Raw genomic sequence first — 13,936 nt, forward strand, 5'->3', positions numbered from 1 at the left:
ACGTATGATTATCTCCATCAGTCTTGGTCAACATGAGGTCCAGGTCTTCAAAAGGTTAATCACTAGGATTGGGCATCGAGAATCTACTTGGAATCGTTTCAAAAATTACGATTCCAGTAGAATCGTTTCTTTATTGGAATCGTTTGGAGGATTTGGTTTCAAATCCGATCTTCGCTTCCCAATTGAACATGCGCAAGTTTTGGTTTCCGAAGCTGCCAGGCGCTTGTTGTGTTGCAGCCTTGGAGCACAGTAAGCAGCGCTCTAGTCTGGTTTTATTTTACGTTGGAAAAAGCCCTGTAAAACTGCAAACCACCATTAAATCAAAATCCTCTTATTTGTGAAAATTGGCATGTGACCCGTTTCAGCTCCACCCCTCAAAGAATCGGAATCGATAAGAACCGCAATCAAAATATCCACTATCACTTAAAATCCAAACGATGCTCAACCCTATTAATCACGGTGGGAAAGTAGAGCTGTGTCTGCATCAGCAGGTAGATCTCCGACATAACCAATAAAGGTGTATCAAACAATCGAAAACTTTAACCTTGTACTTGCTCCACATCTGTCACAGTGCCACCTTTGTCCAGCAGATGTCACACTCTAACCATATATTTAATTTAATTTTATTTTATTTAATATGCAATAAAACTCATCTACAGGCCTGAGAACTATGAGCTTTGGATATTCAGGGGTTGATGACATTATATATGTTGCAGATTAGGGCTGCTCGATTATGGAGAAAAAAAATCATAATCACAATTATTTTGGTCAAAATTGAAATAATGAAGCTAAAAAAATCAACAGTGAAAACACCTTGAACTGTGAAATTTCCCTTAACATTTTTCCTGCTTGAGCTTTTTCTTTCTGATTTAGAACACAAAACAAAATAAGAATTTACTTGCAGAACGTAATGTGCAAAGTAATCGTTTTTGTGATCGTCAGGAGCCCAAATCATAATCCCGATTTAAACATTTGATTAATTGCACCGCTCTAGATTAGGTCACAAATCACAACTGTTCCACTCGAGTGGACATAAGAATCAAGACAAATCAACTTTGACTTATGATTTAGAGTCCCCACTAATCTGCCAGTGCACATGAGAATGAAACAAAAGGGTTTTCAAAAGGCCCATAATGATACCAGGAAATATTTGTGTTTGGGCCTTTGATCACACATTTTTGGGCCAACATGATAATGCCCAGATATACAGTATTTATCAAATGAAGTATGCTGGTGATATGAACTTTCTAATGCCCTCTCTTCAGGTTTGGGTGGGCACTGTTGGTTCAGGACCCCAAGGCAGGAAACTCTGTGCCACCTTCCAACATACTGAAACGTATGCCTTCCAGGACGAGGTGGGTGCGCTGCTTCTCCATGTCTGCCAGGTCGTGGCCAAGGGTGTGCTCTGCTTTTTGCCTTCCTACAAGGTAAATATACCACTAAGACATATTCTACTAAAACAGGAAACCTAGGCTGTGAAATTCCTGGTCTGAAGGAATAAGAGTTTGATATGTGTGACATGGGCCATATTAGATACTGTTAATAAATGTCCTGGCACTTTCAGAATAACATTGGTTAGCTATTGTGGTGTTGCAGTACAAGTTTAAAAAAAGGTCAGAAATTCTAGGTTTGACATTTCCAGCAGATGTAGTCTTAGTCTCAGCAGTGTCAAAACCTTTGTGAACAAGGTTTATGAATTGCCAGTGTATAAAACAATTGGACCATTAAAAACATCTTTGATTTGTTAATTCAACTCTGCAGTCATTTTTAAAATTGGATTATCACTCTTAAGTACATGATTGTTTTTATTTTTTTTCCCTTCCCTCGGTAAAGCACCTTGTACTCTTTTGGTGAAATGTGCTATTCAAACTGTATTCATCAGGTGTCACAGCCCCGCTTCAGTGAGCTAGACAAAGGCTTTAGACGGAAACGATCTGAAGAGAAAACGCAAAAGTGGCGTTGCGTTCTCACTTTTTATTCTGTGTTTAGACAAGCGTTATGGTGGGGGGGGGCGAATCTGCGTGCATATGGTGACGCAAAAGTGTGTGAAATGTGATGTAGTATGCACACCAGGCAGCTAGGTGGTAGTGTGAAGCACTGCCACACAACACCACCAAGTCCGCGCACCTTCCTTCTACTTGTCTCCCTCTCCTCCTCCTCTCTCCCTCTCCTCTCCCTAGTAGCGCTAAGCGAACAACAAAAGCTGACAATTTTGTCTGGACAGACGAGGAGGTGGAGTTATTGCTCCAAACAATGCACACAGAGGCACAGACAGACACACACACACACACACGCGGCACACACACACACACACACACACGCGGCACGCACACACACACACACACACACGGCACACACACACACACACACACACACACACACACACACACACTCGCACAGTGCATTTTTACCCTTTAGACGGGAACACGACGATGGAGCGGTTTTCCTCTGGAGGGTGGTTTCACTTTTTTTGTGTTTTTAAGCCCCAAAAATGCCGTCACCGTCTAAACGAAAGGCACATCTGATAAAATATTTTGTCGTTTTCACCCGCGAGCGTATTCGTGTAAACAGGGCCAAAGAGGGACACCACGAAGTCATTTAAAGTACTGATTTAAACAATATTTTATATTTGAAACTGAGAGATACAAGCAACATAATAAGTGATTCTGAGTCTGTAAGTCCGTGGTTGCAGTGTTGAATGTATGCGCCTTGTGAAGGCAAAACGAGTAGAAGCAAGCAAACCAAAAGGTATGTGATAATGTTGGTGAGAGAGAGTACTGGTGATTGCATCATCGATACATATTTACTGTTGCCTTGTTCTTGGTTGTGCAGGGCACTTCCCACTCTCAACATGCTCAACATCTACATTTACTCTCAACAACACGATAGGTGGTGGTGGATTGTTTGCAGTTAGAACATTCATTTCCACATTCTACCACTGGGAGGAGCTAGAGACCACAAATTGGAGTCATGTCCAGTGTTTGTCGTTTTGAAGGTATTTATACTAACTTGCCATGCAAAACGAGTAACAGTTTTCAAAGCCCAAACTGGATTCCAATAGATCCCACTGCTAAGAAGCCGCTGTTGGTGGTGTTATATGTTACAATAGGTCACTACTAATCAATAGAGGTACTTGTTAAATGCCGTCATCCCCATGCCACTGTATCCTCTTTCAGTTAATGAGGGTGCTTCTGAGAGCGCACTCATAGACACTTTGTCCCCCTTTGTTTGTTATGCATTTTTGTTCATGAATAATTCATGTCCACTGTAGCTCAGTTGTCACATTAGCTTATTCAGGGACAAGTGGATTTCATTTATCATTGTGTGTTTGTCCACGTTGCACATGTTACGTGTAACTTTTGGTCAATGAACATACTTACCGAGGGATACATAATACATTTGAGTTAAAGTCATGAAAAAAATCACTTTAAATTGATTTTATAATGCAGTGGTTCACCACCTTTTTGGCTAGCAGCCCCTTAAAATGAAGAACTCTCCACTTTAATCTCATTGTCAGCCCTTATGACCAGTTTAACACCCCGCCCTCATTTTCATTTGAATAGAGTTTAGATTAGGTTAATGTGGCCCGGGAAAGGGAAGTTTGGGGTCCCCTGCTGGAGCTGCTACCCCCACGACCCGACCCCGGATAAGCGGATGAAGATGGATGGATGGGATGGATAGATTTTAGAGGTTATGTTTTCAAGTAATTCACAGGAAAAAAGGAAGAGTAGAAAAATGTCTGAACATTTTATAATCTTTGTAGCATCAATTGTTTTTTTTTCTGCTTTCCAATTATTAAAATATTTAATACATTTTACAAATTTGATTTAAAGTTACAGCAGTGAAAAAATGTCTTGTCTTGTATGATTTTTTTTTTTTAAGCTCATGATTATATATAAGGCATTTTGAACTTCTGAATGGCTTTTTGCGCTGTTTTACGCTCACATCCTGTTTAAACTGGAAGTATATTTGTATCATGAAAGCCAGGCATCATTGACATACTGTTTTCAGTTTCATGTTAGGAGGACACATCATTTTCCATCAAACAGTGGACCTTCACAGTTGTGTGTTGCCCTTGGCAATTTTAGTTTTTGCCTTTGGCATATTTGCGTGGTTTGTGTTTGACTTGTATTTCAAGGCGTCGCATGTAGTGATCATTGGTTTGATTTCTCTGCAGTCCTTGTTTGCTTGCTATCCAGTTGCATTCTCAAACAGCTGATGACACAGCCATGAAAACAGTGAAGGAAAGCTAAGACTCTGGGCCTTGTTGTTTTCTCATTTTACCTTCCTTTTTGTCAGCCTGTGATGCCAGCCGAGGAGTGACTATGAGCTGTGGGATGTTTTTTTATTATTGATAGCCATGTAGGAGTCTTCTATCTCTCTCGCTATGCTGATGCATAAATATTTAATCTGCAGTCAGCTCTTAAAGATGAGGAGATGAGGGGATCTGAAGGGCTGGGGTATTAATTGGAGCCCGTGGAGGCCTCGTTGGTGCCGCTGAGTCCCGTCGTGTGTGTGTGTGTGTGTGTGTGTGTGTGTGCGCGCAACACAACACAGAAAGGATAGGTCATCTTCAGACATCCCTGTTCAGTGTGTCTAGGTGATGGCTATCAGCCCCTCCTACACAGCAGCTCAGAGAGAGCAGTGAAGTGAACAGGCCTGCAGGGCCAAGGAGGTATACCTCAAGGCTTGTTCTCTGCCTTTTACATAACATTTTTCAATTCAATTTTATTTATAGTGTCAAATCATAGCAGAAGTTATCTCAGGACACTTTACAGATAGAATAGGTCTAGACCCAACAATTCCCACAAGAGCAAGCACACAAATGCACAAAGTCTAAAGGACACCCTGCAGGATGCATTAGCACTGTTAAGCTCATTTTAATATGTTCTTATAGTAGGTAGAATAACAGCACAAGTAATACAGTCAATCAAAGTCTGACTTTTGCTGTCAATAATGTCTTTTTTGGTCGGTGTTGATGAATTAAATGTATTCATGTTTCTGTAGCTAAAGTTGTGATTTCCCAGAAATGGCATTGGTGCACCGCAGTCAAATGAGTTAAAAGAAAAGGAGAGAATGTACATTTCTTTTATTTCTTTAAAAACAGTTTTTTTTAAAGATACATGCATAGAGAGTATGCCTGTAATCATGGTCACACACACACACTTTCCCAGAGAGCCTGCACCAGTGCTGTGGTTTTGTAGCACTTTAGCCTCAACATCCCCCCAGTTAATGCCCATTTAAACCACAGCGGGCCCTGCCGTCTGGCCCCAGCCGCCAAAGGAAGGGACCAATGCTCCACTGGAGAAGGGGACTGATGGTTTATTAAAAAAGTGGGGTTTTGCAGAGGTGGAAAGATGGCAGGGAATACAAGATGCTTTTAAAGGAGATTGAGATAAGGGCCATTAGGTGATGTCGCCTCGCTGTCTGTGTGAAGACGCACCCAGCGCTGGCGCCTGGGCTCTGCCGAGCGTGTGTCAAATCAAAGTCAAACCGGACTGCAGGGTGAACACCCGCAAGCACATACTGTCCTCAGCAGCTCCGAGGCATCTGAAGCACCAATCACAAAGCTCCTGAAGTACTGGTATCTCAAAGTGAGACTGTTTATGTCTGTGTTTGGGAGCATATTAGATTCATGGGTCAATTTGCCCAGTGTAGCATATCCCTCATGATTTTTTTTAGAGCTGAGGTGATGTTTTATATGAGTTTTTACAGTGGAAACTTCAGGATTACTGCTGTGTGACTAAGCTGGAGCTTTTTTGGGAGGCTTAGAGTTTCAGATTTAACAGGTTAAATGTAGCCTCATTCATCTCGTTGTTCTTCAGCCACAGTATCAGTTTGTGGCTGTCAATGCGTATAATTAAACATAATGTGGAAACTACTGATGATAGAAGAAGGAATGCCGGCTTTAACAATTGAAATGTTTTTTCAAAACCAATTATTTGATAACCAGTAACAGTTTTTAAGGTTATGTAGAGAATAGCTAATGGCGAAGCTGACTATATACAGTGTTTACTGTATATAAGGAGAATGTAATACTGTAAACCAAAACAAATGCATTGTTAAAGGATAAGGCTGGTGATATTCTATATTTTTCCTATTCTACTAACGTGTGGGTGTGTGTGTGATACGCGTGTGTGATATGCCTTCTATATCTTATTCCTCTGTGACATGGAGCTCCATAGTACAACACATCAATGAGCCACACTGTTGCACTGGGTGACATGTTCCTTCATTACCATGAACACACACTCTGTAGATTATTTTGATTCAATGCTACTTACACCGTCCTGCTGGCAGAAAAGTGTGTTAGCTCAACAAATCAGTTGTGCTTTAGGGAATTACTTTGCCTTTAAAAAACAAAACTATATCAGTCTCCAATTTTTTACATATTCCTCTTCAGTAGGAACCAATGGGCTTGTGGGTGAGTGGCACAGACAGGATATTGAAATCTGAAAGTATTGAGAGACTAACACATTGTTGTTTTTGTCTGTTCATGGGATTTCTTGACATAGGAAAAATATAGAATATCGGCAGCCTTATACTTTAAGATTATTAGATGGCCTTTACAACTGTTATCTTTGTTAAAAGATAGTAACCACAATTTATTTTTAAAATAACATGGTTTTGTTATATCATGTGGCCAATAGTAAGTTATAATAGTTACAAAAAAATTAAAAATGTATTTTGAGTGCATTTGATTGACATTCTATCACATCTATTGCCAAGGTATCAAATGGTCGCTTGCTACACAATTGGTTGTAGAGGACACACAGACTAGAAAGTTATATACTTGTAATAATAAATCTGCATACTCTGAAAGTCTCCCATATATATAGACTTACATTCAATTCAGTTTAATAATTAATATTTTTTAAAAGAGGAAAAGGAAGCCCTCATCAGCGACTGACTTCTCTCTGCAGCAGGCGGTGTTTCGGCAGCGTTCTGTTGTCACCCCCAGTGTGGCTGGGATGAGTAGAGCAGACAACAAGGGAACAGTGTCAGGCCAGAGGTGGCAGGTGGCTTCTTGCCACCAGTCTTGGCATGATGGTTACTGTGATATTTTGGGGCTGAATAATTTATGCCGCAACAACACGTCTTCCCTCACCACTGCGAAATGTGGCTCCTGGCTGCATGTTTCATTAATGCTGTCGCCTCCAAACCCCTTCCATAATTCAGCAGGCACTAGAGGAGCTGCGATGTGTCGCCACACAGCTCACTGACACCGGGGACACAGGGAAGGAGCTAGAGAGAGGCCGGATGCAGAGAAGGTGAAATATGGGGAGATAGTAAGGGGGGAAGAGACAGGAAGTGTAAAAGTGCGAGAAGAGTACAGTTCACTGCTTCTATTTAGTTGTTTCACCACGTTGTCCCAATTGGCAGAAAGATCTGGCCCACTTAATAATGTCACTGGCAGTGGCTGACTATAGCACCTATTATGCCTGGAAAAGGCAATAAATTATTCACACTTTGTTGTACCCTATGTGCTAAATACTGCTCATTCCCACTTAATGGACACTGTATTAGGTACACCTGTTCAACTCAGATATCTTATAGGGCTGGGCGATATGAAGAAAATCAAATATCACGACATTTTTGACCAAATATATCGATACCGCAACGATATTGTGTTGACTATTGGTGCCTTCACAAAATATTTACACTGAGATTTTGACAATTTTTGACAAATAATCATCAGTAATGTGGATATAATGACTGAGTGGGTAAAGGTTAAACAGTTAAAACAGTCTGGTTAGTTCAGAAAATGACATCACTTTACTGTAAAGCAGCCTTTAAAACCAGGAAAAGACTACACTTATGCCATGTTACAAAATCCAAAATCTAAGACGATATCTAGTCTCATATCACAATATCAATATAATATCAATATATTGCCCAGCTCTAGCATTTAGGCATCTAGATATGTTCAAGATAATCGCTGAAGTTCAAACTAAGCATCAGGATGGGGAAGAAAAGATGATTTAATTGACTTTGAACATGGCATGATTGTTGGTGCCAGACGGGCTGGTTTGAGTATTGCTGGTCTACTGGCATTTTTATGCACAACCATCTCTAGGGTTTTACAAATGACAAAGAATGGCCTGTAAAAGAGAAAATATCCAGTAAGCGGTACTTCCCGGCGAAAATTGATTGATGGCAGCAGTGTTATATTACTACCAATCCTTAAAATGTCTTGAAAAGTCTTAAATTGAGTTCCCGACTGGGAAAATTCACACTGCATTAACACTGTAAGAAAGGGTATTCATTGGAGGAGGTCTGCGCTCTCTAAGTGACCTTCTAGTTTTTAATTATTTAAATGTTGAGGTGATGCCTAGTTGCATGAGAAATATCTCCCCAGAGGATTCACATTTTTAAAAATGGTTTGGTCTTCCGGTCGCGACTCAGTCCAGCTCTTTCTTTTTCAGTATTGATTGGTTTTCCGCAGGCCATCTGCTCTCATGAAGGTAGCAGGGTTAAAGAAGTACAAACAATACTATAGATGATGCTAAGCTAAATACAGCTGGCCAGGGGGTTTCAGAGGAACCACAAAGCCCTATGTTATTTCTGATAGTTGCTCAAATCTGGATAATGATGTTTTTAGTGTGGAGCAGCAACGGAAAATATGCAACATGAAGGAGAGAATGTAAATAGTCTGCATTTATATAGTGCTTTTCTAGTCTTAACGACTACTCAAAGCGCTTTTACATAGTACAGGCACCATTCACACACATTCATACACTGGTGGCCGAGGCTGCCATTACAATGTGCCATCTCATCAGATAAACATTCACACACCTATGGCACAGCATCGGGAGCGATTCGGGGGCTCAGTGTCTTGCCTATTGACACCACCTCTAACACCTGAACCACAGCCACCCGAGAAGTTTTAACTTGATGACAAGCTGGAGTTTACAGATTTAATGAACTCTTAAAGTGGATGAAAGGTACATATACTGTAACATGTATGTGTCTTAAAACATGTTTATTTCTAAAATACAGTAGAATGTAATTTTTAGTGCTTAATCTATCTAGCTATATACAAAAGTTGCCATACTACAGAATGTTTAATGGGCAGGCCTTAAACAACTGCTTCCTGTGATTTTCATATTGTTTGTCTTAAAGTTATGAAGAGGTGTGTAGTTTATTTTATTTTAAACATAAAAAAAAGAAGATGATAAATAAGAACATGTACGTTTGAGTACAGGCAAGAAAACCAAACATATCTTAAATTCTAGTAACTGATTCAAATAATTCAATTTCCATGTTCACAAAGAAATAGGAACAAGTTAAAAAAAATCTTTTCTGATCTTTCCCCCTTTTTTCTATTTTTTAATACTTATATCATTTATTATTTTTTTTTTTTTTTAATTCTGCACTGTTGAGCCTATAGATTGGAATTTTATAACCCAGCTCAGTCTGCCAACTAAACACCATGTCTCTGTCAGATGTTGCCCCTAAATTATTCATCAAAGTGCTCATGTGTAATTTTTGTGTCTGTAATTTCTGTGTTAAGTGTCTGTTGCTCATATGCTGAAAGCCTTTGCTGAAGGTGCTAAAGATCCGTTTGACTGCATAGTATAACGCTCTGCTTCATAACTACATCCATGCAGTTTGATTTATCAGACTAGTCTTCGGATGTTCATGGCCTATGTTAATGCTGATTGGGGCAATAAAAGTAACACTTTGGTTGAACTAAGTCTAATATAAATGGATGAATCAGACAAACACAGTTTAAACCAGCAGTTAAACATACATTAGGGCTTTGACTTTTGCCCCAAAATGATATTCGAAGTTCGTTTGTTTATTAATATTAATATTCAAATATATTTGAATATTTATTAATAATATTTGACCATTAAATGCCTTCAGTAAGACCTATATTGGTATAAGTTGTATATGTTCTGTCCACCAGAGGGCAGTGTATCAGTCAATGTCAATAGGCAGGCAATTAATTTATTAATTAATCTGCTCCAAAGTTTCTTGGTATATTGGCAAGACCAAAATAAATGTACCAGTGTTTCATTTAGATCTCCACAAAAGTACAGCGGATATCAATGTCTTTTTTCATTTTCTGCAGGTAATGGTTAGTTGGGTAAAATCTGTGGAGCATTTTGAAAGAGATCTCTTTAACTTTGCTGGTTAAAAAAAACTTGTGTGGCAATAGCCAAACCTTTTCCCAACAAATCTCTTCAACATATCAAGACCAGTACGATAAAGCAGCGGGTGTACTCTTAACGTCTTGTTGAAAGAAGAGTTGAGGAGTTGCCTTATTCTTTATTTATTTTTATTTATTTTGGACTTGCCAATATACCAAGAAACTTTGGAGCAGATTGTCACATTTTATTCATATTTACCCTCAATTCACATTACTTTGGGAAAATGTATTGTTTGGATTCACTCAATATGATAGAAAGTTTTATTCAGAGTATTATGCGATACATTTAATAATTATTTGAACCAAATTTTATTTACATAAGTCAATGTTTTTGAAAAAGAAGCCAAGCTTTTTGGAGCTGGTTTCCAATATTAAACAATACATGTTTTCCATATCTGAATGTACAAACAAAAAAGTTGTTGGATCATATGACCTCAGTAAGCTTTACAAAATATTGAGTTTTTTGTTTTGTTTTGATTTCTTTCCTTTAGTAACCCCCTGGCTCGTTTATGAACATAGACTGTGGTTTCCTGCTGTATATCCACTCCTTTCAATAAAGCTTGATTTAAAAAAAAAAAAAAAAAAAAATCACGAACTGCCGTGTATTCACTGTAAAAGCTGCTAGCTACTTTAGCTAATTCAGAAAGCTAGTCAACAGCTCCTTCATGTGGGCAACGTTATCTCTGACAACTTTCTTTCTGAAAAGGTTTTTCTGAGGCTGAGAGAGGTTTTTCTGACGCCGTTTTGTCTGAGGATGAGAGAGGTTTTTCTGACGCCGTTTTTTGTGAGGATGAGAGAGTTTTTCTGACGCCGTTTTGTCTGAGGCTGAGAGAGTTTTTCTGACGCTGAGGCCGTTTTTTCTGAGGCTGAGAGAGGTTTTTCTGACGCTGAGGCCGTTTTTTCTGAGGCTGAGAGAGGCTTTTCTGAGGCTGTTTTGTCTGAGGATGAGTTTTTCTGACGCCGTTTTTTCTGAGGCTGAGAGAGGTTTTTCTGACGCTAAGGCCGTTTTTTCTGAGGATGAGAGAGGTTTTTCTGACGCCGTTTTTTCTGAGGCTGAGAGAGATTTTTCTGAGGCCGTTTTGTCTGAAGCTGAGAGAGGTTTTTCTGATGCCGTTTTGTCTGAGGCTGAGAGAGGTTTTTCTGAGGCCATGTTTTGTGAGGATGAGAGGTTTTTCTGAAGCCGTTTTGTCTGAGGCTGAAAGAGGTTTTTCTGAAGCCGTTTTGTCTGAGGCTGAAAGAGGTTTTTCTGAAGCCGTTTGTCTGAGGCTGAGAGAGGTTTTTCTGACGCTGAGGCCATTTTGTCTGAGGCTGAGAGAGGTTTTTCTGACGCCGTTTTGTCTGAGGATGAGATAGGTTTTTTCTGACGCCCGTTTTTCTGAGGCTGAGGCTGTTTGTCTGAGGCTGAGAGAGGTTTTTCTGACGCTGAGGCCATTTTGTCTGAGGCTGAGAGAGGTTTTTCTGACGCCGTTTTGTCTGAGGATGAGATAGGTTTTTCGGACACTGAGGCCGTTTTTTTCTGAGGATGAGAGAGGTTTTTCTGACGCCGTCTTTGTAGAGGATGAGAGGTTTTTTCAGCTGAGGCCGTTTTGTCTGAGGATGAGATAGGTTTTTCGGACACTGAGGCCGTTTTTTTCTGAGGATGAGAGAGGTTTTTCGGACGCTGAGGCCGTTTTTTTCTGAGGATGACAGAGGTTTTTCCAAACAGCCGTTTCGTTTGAGTCTGACACCTGAGTCTGAGATCTGAGGATGTCCTAAAATGAACACCGTACTCTAGAGACAAAGTGAGAGAAACAAATCGTCTCCCCTGTGTTTTCTGACCACGGTGGGAAATCTGTAGCAGGAAAAGTTAACCCTCTCCTTGATTTTACGTTGTTTATGGAGAAAGAGAACCAGGAAATGAGTCGGGGGGGAAATGCGCTACCAAGCCGCTGCCGAGCGACATGCGACGTGTAGTTAAATTTTGAAATGCGTGAAAAAGCCTCGGAATCTGAATTGAAAACAAGGTTTACAAGCAAAATAATAATGCCCATAACAGGTTTGAAATTTGAATATTAACGACTGCCTAATATTCGTTCGAATATCATTATTTTTTTAAATATTCGAATTATATTCGAATAACGAAGTTCGGAGTCAAAGCCCTAACATAGATTTCCTGTATGAGTGTCGATTTGATATAAGAATTGGATTGTTAAAACATTATTTTAACATTTTACCAAGAAAAAAAAAAAATAGTTGTGATTTTTCCTCCATATTGTTTGCCTTGTGGAATCAGCTCTTTTCCAAGTGCAGCCTGGCAGATAATGGCTGTTTTGTTTAGTAGTAGATCTGCTTAAAGTACATAACATGAATTATTCATCTCTCGCTCAAGATTGCACTGGAAAGCTATTGGAGGACAAACTGTTTGCTGAGTTGAAGACGCACGTAAGGGGGGTTCCTGTCGATGTAACACTGCATATTTAGTGAATGTGCCATGTTTTATTGATGCAAACGTCCTGACCCTCACTTGCTGTAGGAGGCATCAACCTGATGAAATTTTCCCCATGCTTCATTTCACCACTATGAGGCAATCGCACTGGCATGCAAAAAAGTATCAACACTCTTACTGTCTCATTTCCCTGTCTGCCTTTGTTGTTTTCCTCTGTACTGCACATAACCCACAGGGTACATTTTGGTTTAGCTTTGTGTGGTGTTTTTGACGAACACTTGAGTTGGCTGTTCATTCAGGTAAATAGAATATGTCTCATGATGGGGACAGGGTGTTAGTGAATACTCCCCATCTTTGTCTTGCTCAGGCTTTACAGCGTAACACTATTAGCCTGTTAAGAAGTTTCTGCTGACTATAAGAAGAACTTCTACTTGACCCTTCTAACACATTTCCAAACCAGTGAAGCTGCTCTTTGATTGTGAAGCCGTGCTTATTCAAGGATATAATCTGCACAGCACAGACATGAGTGGGGCCATGCTAGGATGAGGGCTTTTAGATCAATGTGCCTCTCCTGAGAGCTGATGACTTTTTGCACTAACAATAGTACAGGAGCAGTGATTTTATTTCAAAGGGGATCTAAACACATCAGCTCTCTGCCAAGTACAAGTAAGGAAAAGAAATCCAAGCAGTGTGAGGACACGGAAGCAAACATTGGTAGCTAAATGCTTCCTGTTCTTTGTTTCAAGCTTAATGTTTCAGACTAGGAAAGTGTCATAATTTGTTACAAGCATCTGACGGAGCAGATATGCTCCTATTATGATTAATCCAGTTGTCTACATAGGCCAAGTTACGGCAAATTTTTCACACTTCATAGACTATTTTTCGTGCGTGACTATGGTGATTGTTGCGCTCTGAGTGCTGATGAAACGAGTAATCATGTTAAATTATCGTGATTTCACTATTGACCGAAATAATCATGGTTATATGATATTAGAGTTGTTCTGATAACCGATATCAGTATCGGAAATGCCTCCGATACTGCCTAAAATGCTGGTATCGGCGAGTATGTGATTCTGTGCACTGATCAGATAACACTTAATTTAGCTCTGAAAAAAAAAACTACTCTAATGTAGTTTATGTTCTTTTTCTGTTCTGACTGTCAAATGGCATTTTTCCACTGCTAGTACCAGCTCTGCTCGACTCGATCGTGGTGCCCCGTCTTCCTTTTTCCATTACAGATTTAGTACCGCCTCATGCGTGAGGCGAGCGTGGCTAGTCGTCATAGTGCCGTCGCAGTAAACTGCCGTGACCTAATGCGACACACACACGGAACATCGAAGGTGTGTTGTTGTTGC

At 39.9% G+C, this 13,936-nt stretch overlaps 1 protein-coding gene across 4 annotated transcripts in view; it reads left to right on the top strand.

The window, feature by feature from the left end:
• The window catches only part of brip1 (BRCA1 interacting helicase 1), a 48,472-nt gene that overhangs the window by 21,110 nt on the left and 13,426 nt on the right, over positions 1-13,936 (top strand). For all 4 annotated transcript variants that reach the window (XM_078246915.1, XM_078246913.1, XM_078246916.1 and 1 more), the window contains exon 14: positions 1,266-1,427. In XM_078246915.1, the coding sequence (XP_078103041.1) occupies positions 1,266-1,427 (162 nt within the window). The remainder of the gene's footprint in view (positions 1-1,265; positions 1,428-13,936) is intronic.

This window comes from Sander vitreus, chromosome 3 (assembly GCF_031162955.1).
Source record: "Sander vitreus isolate 19-12246 chromosome 3, sanVit1, whole genome shotgun sequence".
NCBI classification, from domain to species: domain Eukaryota; kingdom Metazoa; phylum Chordata; class Actinopteri; order Perciformes; family Percidae; genus Sander; species Sander vitreus.